At 40.1% G+C, this 7,195-nt stretch overlaps 1 protein-coding gene across 1 annotated transcript; it reads left to right on the plus strand.

The window, feature by feature from the left end:
- The first annotated feature begins 1,139 nt into the window (after positions 1 to 1,139).
- On the plus strand, positions 1,140 to 6,571 carry LOC146668297 (ubiquitin carboxyl-terminal hydrolase 12-like). Its single transcript, XM_085408644.1, has 18 exons — positions 1,140 to 1,166; positions 1,365 to 1,420; positions 1,732 to 1,804; positions 1,914 to 1,997; positions 2,486 to 2,541; positions 2,861 to 2,951; positions 3,037 to 3,099; positions 3,209 to 3,309; positions 3,433 to 3,489; positions 3,590 to 3,721; positions 3,814 to 3,937; positions 4,024 to 4,175; positions 4,281 to 4,380; positions 4,521 to 4,597; positions 4,776 to 4,884; positions 5,494 to 5,551; positions 5,721 to 5,878; positions 5,965 to 6,571. Exons 1-18 carry the CDS (start codon positions 1,140 to 1,142, stop codon positions 5,968 to 5,970), a joined length of 1,524 nt encoding a protein of 507 aa, XP_085264770.1. The 3' UTR covers positions 5,971 to 6,571.
- Positions 6,572 to 7,195: the final 624 nt, after the last annotated feature.

Consider the following 7,195-nt stretch of genomic DNA (forward strand, 5'->3'; position numbering starts at 1 on the left):
GATGAGTCCTTCTTTGCTGTGCTGCTCCCCCAGCACACCAAAACAAAACAAAAGAGATCGTTGACTTCAGGAGAGCACAGTGGGATCACTGCCCACTTAACATGAATGGATCCTCTGTGGAGGTCGTCAAGAGCACCAGATTTCTTGGTGTCCACCTGGCGGAGAACCACTCCTGCTCCCTCAACACCAGCTCCATAACCAAGAAGGCCCAGCAGCGTCTCTACTTCATGCAGAAGCTGAGGAAAGCCCATCTCCCACCATCCATTCTCACCACCTTTTACAGTGGGACTAATGAGAGCATCCTAAGTAGCTGCATCACTGTCTGGTATGGTAACTGCAGCGTATTGGATCGCAGTACCCTACAACGGATTGTGAGAGCAGCTAAGAAGGTCATTGGAGCCCCTCTCCCCTCCTTATAACACCCGCTTGCTGGAGGACCCCACACAGCCTTCAAACACACTCTTCACCCTGCTGCCTTCTGGAAAGAGGTCCCACAACATCCGGGCCCTCGCTACCAAACTACGGAAAAGTTTCTTCCCACAAGCCGTCAGACCCCTGAACACTCAGTGACTGCACTGGCACACGCACACCTTCACACATGTCACTACCAAGCACTTATCTGCAGTATCTCACACTCATATACATACATACAGACACCAAGTTACTTTTGCACAATACTCAGCATTTTGCACATTTCCATTGTCTTGTGTCTGTTTCGTCCTGTTCTGTCACATTTTGCACTGTTTTGTCTTGTTTATTTTTGCAATTTATGCACACTGCACTTTATGTAGTCCTGGGTTTGTCCGTATATGTCATATATAGCACCAGGGTCTCGGAGGAACGCTGTCTCGTTTCACTCTGTACAGCACCTCTGCACGTGGTTAAAATGACAATAAAAGCCACTTGACTTGACCTGTTTTGTGTAGCAGTTGCTTGGAGACGAGCACCATACAGTTCAAATGAGCATACATTCCAAAATATGCAAATTTGCCCCATACGTCATAATGATGATGTTTGCTGTTCAGGGTATGAACATTCTATGCTGAAAGTTTATAAATATACAACCTTTGACTGCTTGTTTTCAGTTGAACTTTTGCAAAGCTGAGGAGATTTTGGCTGCGATCACATCAAGTCCAAAGATGTTTAAACTTCTTTTTCACAGAAAGGTAAGTTTGAAGAGACTCGCAGCACATTTCTATGAATATTTTCTTATGGTAAACAAGCATTTTTGAAACTTTTAAGGAAGCTTCTTGGATGATTTCTGTAAAAACTGAATTTTGAATCCAAATGAAGGATTTTGTATTTTCATACCATATACTTTGTTTTATGCCATTACTGATGTTGCTTTTCTTGTTTCTAAACAGAAATCACACAAACAAAACGTGGCAGAGAAGGAAATTCCTTCTACGTCTCATCAGAGGTAAAGAAATGCGCCAGTCTTTAATGCTGCTGGAGATATTTATAGCAGTGGTTGAGTTGGAGCTCTTTTATTTCCCTTTTATTGGCATTTTTCTTCCACCTTGTGTATTTACATCTTTTTTACTCCTTCTAGTCTTGTCTATAATTTATATTGATTCAGAGATTAGCGTTTGAAAATGTAGAGTGTAAATGTACAAAATACATGATTTTGTTCCATTACAGTTATTAATTTTTATCTGCAATCTCCAGCATGTACTCCTTGTTAAAAATTTGCACTTTGAAAAATAACATTTACACTTTTGTCCTCATCAGCATCCCGGATGCTCCTGTTACTGAAAATGGTCAAAAGAAGAAGAGAAAATGGAGACACCTCTGCTGTTCCTCGGTTTGCTTTTACACAAAACATATGAAATGCACATTCTCTTTAAATTGCACTTGTTAATTTAAAGTGACTTTACTTTTTTAATAAACGTATGTTTGTTCGTCCTCTGCAGCAAACTGACAGCGATGCAGAGGCAGAGAGCAACACTGTGAAGACACAAAAAAAGTGTCGCTGGTTTCTTTTTAAATTCTGGAAGGTATGTTTTATGGAAAGAGTCACTGTCATCAAGCATTTACTCATCACAGTTAAATGAGAAGAATTAAGAGCAATTTAGCACACAGCCATGTCCTCAAATTAAGTTCAAAGATGTTTAAACGTTTTTTTTTCACAGAAAGGTAAGTTCGAAGAGACTTGCAGGATGTTTCTCTAAATATTTTTTATGGTGAATAAGCATTTTTGAAGCTTCATGGATGATTTCTGTAAAAACTGAATTTTGATCAGAACCAAATGAAGGTTTTTGTATTTCATAGGACAAACTTTAAAACTCAATTTAAGGCATGAATAAATTCTTTTTATTTTATTTAAAGATATTCCTATATCTGCTTCATGAGCTGACAGCTCACTAAAGTGATAAATAATATGAAATAATACCAAATTCTCTAACTGGACACTTTTCATGGAGAGACCCACTTGGTATGTTTGTTTTATGCCATTACTGATGTTGCTTTTCTTGTTTCTAAACAGAAATTACACAAACAAAACGTGGCAGAGAAGGAAATTCCTTCTACGTCTCATCAGAGGTAAAGAAATGCGCCACTCTTTAATGCTGCTGGAGATATTTATAGCAGTGGTTTGGTTGGAGCTCTTTTATTTCCCTTTTATTGGCATTTTTCTTCCACCTTGTGTATTTACATCTTTTTTACTCCTTCTAGTCTTGTCTATTATTTATATGGATGCAGAGATTAGCGTTTGAAAATGTAGAGTGTAAATGTATAAAATACATGATTTTGTTCATGTTGGTATTCCATTACAGTTATTCACTTTTATTAGCAATCTGTATTAGCAAAATGTACTCCTTCTTATAAATTTCCACAACATTTACACTTTTGTCCTCATCAGCATCCCGGATGCTTCTGTTGCTGCCACACCAGCTAACCCTGAAAATGGCCAAAAGAAGAGAAAATGGAGACACATCTTCTGCTGTTCCTCGGTTTGCTTTTACACAAAACATATGAAATACACATTCTCTTTAAAATGTACTTTTTAATAAACTTATGTTTGTTCGTCCTCTGCAGCAAACTGACAGCGATGCAGAGGCAGAGAGCAACACTGTGAAGACTCTTTTTAAATCCGGGAAGGTATGTTTTATGGAAAGAGTCACTGTCATCAAGCATTTACTCATCACAGTTAAATGAGAGCAATTAAGAGCAATGAGGCACACAGCTATGTCCTATATATTTATATCAGGTAAGAAGCACCACGGAAACGATCCCAGCAGACCTGAGTTGGGACACTTGGATTATGGAGCTTCTGGACCAAGAGAGTGGATGGGAGCATGTGTTTAACAGGTAAGAGAAAGACGTCCTCCAAAATGTTTCAACTTCAAAGCTCATGCATCCATGCACATACACTGCTCAGCATCCTGACATCTTTCCTAATTTTGTGTTTGTGTTTTTACCTTTTTGGAGCAGTGTAGCATGCGGTGGAGAAATAATAGAAAGTCAAACTGGGACTATAGACTGCTTCGGGTGAGTACACGTGGTGCACAAAGACCAAAGCTCACTTTGTCAAAGTGGAGAAAATGAATTCTTTTACACTGATACTGTAAACGTTGTGCGTGTGTGTCAGGTTTCCAAACATCGGAAACACCTGCTACATGAACTCCTGCCTGCAGAGCCTCCTCAACATTGAGGAGTTCATAAGAGACATCAGGCGTCAGGAGGTTTTGTGGAGCACAGATCCAGAAGCTCAGCTCTTAAGGTGCGCTACGTCAACCTTCTACTTTCTTCAAAAACCTGAAGAACAAAGAGATCTAACAGCAGAAATGTCTGTTTACCCTTTCCTTTCTACAGAAGGCTCATTGATGTCAGGGACTGTCATGAGTCAACAGATTATGGCCTTAAAGATCACCACCTAAGAGCTTTTAAGAAGGCATTCAGCAGTCAAGCTCCTGAATACACCGGCAGTGCACAGAAAGTGCGTCAGCTATTTGGACATTTTGTTTTTTTGCTTTACCTTCTGATTTTGATGTACTGTTTTAAATCTCTCTGCTTTTCTTTCAGGACGCTCATGAATTCCTAACATTGTTCCTCAATGAGGTCAAAAGGCTCGCACCTCACCTGGAGAGGAACGCAGCTCTCCTGGGCCAAAGTTATACCTGCCCAGTAGAAGAGCATCACATTTTTAAAATGGAAAACATGAGGACATGCAAGAGGTAAGCCTGTCGTTCAGAAACGCAGAGCTGGTTGCAATATTTTCATATACCTCTTTTCCACCTACCTGATCTTTACTTTAACTACGTTACTCCTGAAATGTGTAGCTGTGGTCACCAATCATCACAGCACGAGGACTTCACCAGCTTGTCTCTTGACCTTGTTCCAGAGGGGTCTATTATAAACATGTTAGAGACATACTTGAAGGTAAGATCACAAATTCCAATAGAGTTGTAGTGTCAGCGATCTTAACACACCTTTTTTGTTAGTGTTTGTGCGTGTGTGTGTGTGCATATGTTGAGATTTCTTTCTACCATAAAGCCTGTTTTCTCTGTGCTGTTGTTCAGGAACAAGAAATAGAATTTCGCTGTGATTGTGGAGGGACGGCCTCAGAACTGAAGTCGTCTTTTGATACACTGCCAAGGTGAGTAAGGTCACATCAGAAGTGATCGACTGACCAGGTTTCCAAACTGTGGCGCATCAAATATCAGAGTTTTTCGAGACAATACTTGAGCAGTCGTTTTCTCCCATCTTCTGTTTGTGTTTGACACTCATTCTTCTTATTTTCTACCTTGTTTGTGTTTTTTTTTCTTTTCTGCCAGAGTCCTGATCTTGCATCTGAAGAGGTTTGGCTTTACACAAACCTACAACATTAAGAAGGTGGATGACCCCGTCAGGCTGCAGAGGGACTTGGTGGTGCCATCCAATCAGGTAAAAACAGACTGCAGAACGTCTCAGGCTACGTCCACACTAGCCCTGATAGATTTGAAAACTCCGTGTCCACACTAGTGTTTTCAGTCATTTTCAAATAGTTGTGCGTCTGCATTGAAACGGCCGAAAACGCTTACGTTCCAGTCCTGCGCATGCGCAAAAGTGAGTGAGGATTACAGAATTTGAAGAAAAGTTATCCGGAGCATGTACAAACTGATATTAATCTTTTTTAGGGCTGTCAAAGTTGAGAGCAATCAAAACAACCGCTGTATAATGCACTCGGCTATCTTTGTTTAATTGCTCACATGACTGCATCACATGACTAAAATGCGTCATCGTTTTAGAAAGTCTGCGTTTTCGAGTGTCCACACTGCGACGGGACAACTCCGTTTTGAAATGTGTGCGTTTTCGAGAGCGTTTTCAAGATGCTGTGTTTTTCCTTGAGGAAAACGCCGTCTCAGTGTGGACGGGAGGTCAAAGCGGAGAGAAAACGATGTGTTTTCAAACAAAAACGCATTAGTGTGGACGTAGCCTCAGCAAATCAGCTTAATTATGGCTCTGATGTGAGACTTTGTGAAACTAACACTCTTTGGATTTGTTCCTTCTCAGGGTGGTGGCTGTTATAGTCTTGTCAGCATCATCAATCATTATGGAGGCACAGAGTCAGGTAAAACAACAGACTTGTTACAAACAGAAAATGAAAACTTTCTACTTTTCAGTGAAGGACTCACACACAAAAGCTTTTGATGTTCTAAGACGCACTAAGTCAAAATCACTGTTTGCTTGAATCAGCTGACTTCCAGAAGTTGGATTCATTTGTCTTAATGTGATTTCAGGACACTACATCTGTAGTTCTGTCCATCCTGAGGAGAGTCAGCACTCTACATCAGATCGCTGGCTCACCTATAATGACGCACAGGTGCTCCACACAACCGGATCGGCAGCTTGTGAGGAACAGCAGCACTCGGCCTACATGCTGTTTTACAAGAGAAACGTAAGAAGACACAGCATCTCATCCTGAAGTGAGAGAATTTTTAAATGTCCTGTTACCTTGTTAACCAGTTTTGTCTTCATTCTCAGTTCTGAAACAGGAAATGGAAGGAAGGTCATCATCATGCTGAGAAGAAACAACACTCGTCCCAGCCCACCATCGCACACTGGAGGACAAGTACTGGTAAGTATTGCCCTCAGGAGGAAGGGTCCTCCCAGAGAGCCTGGTCCTCCCAAGATTTCTTCCTCCAGGAGGGAGTTTTTTCTTGCCACCGTCGCCCCACATTCACTGGTCTCATCAGCAGGGACATTTTTAACATCCTAAGACCTGAACTCTTTCATGGCATGCATTTTTAATTTCTCTGTGCCATTTGGGTTGATTGGGACCTGATGAATGTGAAAACAAAGACATCAGATTCGGACTATCTTTTTTTTGTTTCTCAAAAAAATGAGATCCACATATGAGGACATTCATTTTAAAGTTCGATTGAACAGGGGCAGTGTAATGTCCTCCCTCATAAGTGGATATCAGGTTTTTGAAGAGCAAAATTTTGTATTTTGGTCTCATAAATGTTATGTCCACATATGTGGACACCAGGTCCTAGGAGGTTAAAACAAAATCTACTAGTAGTGCAGCACTACTAGAGATCGTCCTTTTCTAGACCAGTGTTTGGCTTGCTCTCTGGAACAACAAATTAGTGCTGTCAGCGTTAACGTCATTTTAACTAATGACGTTTACGCTGACAGCACTAATTTGTTTGTTATTATTATTAATATTATTATTAATTTATTTGTAAAATAAATTACATTTAAAAAAACAAAGAAATTATTTGATTCTTTATGTTATTTTGTTTTATTAAAATCAAAATAACAACAAAACAAAAACAACTAATAAAAAAAATATTAAAAGTATTCAGCAGTGTTTTGTGAAATTTGTAATGAGCCTTAGTTAAGTTGATGTCACAGAAGTTTCTGAATCATTTAGATTGTTCAACAAACTGATTCACTCAGGTAAAGATGGTAAGCTGGAGCAATGGTACGCTTGGAGTTCAGTTTAAGTTTTCAGACAAACATTCACTCGATCAGTTGCAGCTTGTGAGGAACAGCAGCACTCGGCCTACATGCTGTTTTACAAGAGAAACGTAAGAAGACACAGCATCTCATCCTGAAGTGAGAAAATTTTTAAATGTGCTATTTCCTTGTTAACCAGTTTTGTCTTCATTCTGAGTTCTAAAACAGGATACGGAAGGAAGTTAAGGTCATCATCATGCTGAGAAGGAAAAGCAGTCGTCCCAGTCCACCATCGCTCACTGGAGGACAA

This window comes from Rhamphochromis longiceps, linkage group LG6 (genome assembly GCF_057381845.1).
Source record: "Rhamphochromis longiceps isolate RC_006_pf linkage group LG6, R_longiceps_female_GT1.1, whole genome shotgun sequence".
NCBI classification, from domain to species: Eukaryota; Metazoa; Chordata; class Actinopteri; order Cichliformes; family Cichlidae; genus Rhamphochromis; species Rhamphochromis longiceps.

Excerpts from the sequence above, each read along its gene's own strand:
- LOC146668297 (XM_085408644.1), top strand. The coding sequence starts at position 1,140 with ATGTTTAAACTTCTTTTTCACAGAAAG. Across the intron at positions 3,490-3,589 it reads GGGACTATAGACTGCTTCGG|GTTTCCAAACATCGGAAACA; the intron begins GTGAGTACACGT and ends CGTGTGTGTCAG. Across the intron at positions 3,722-3,813 it reads CCAGAAGCTCAGCTCTTAAG|AAGGCTCATTGATGTCAGGG; the intron begins GTGCGCTACGTC and ends TCCTTTCTACAG.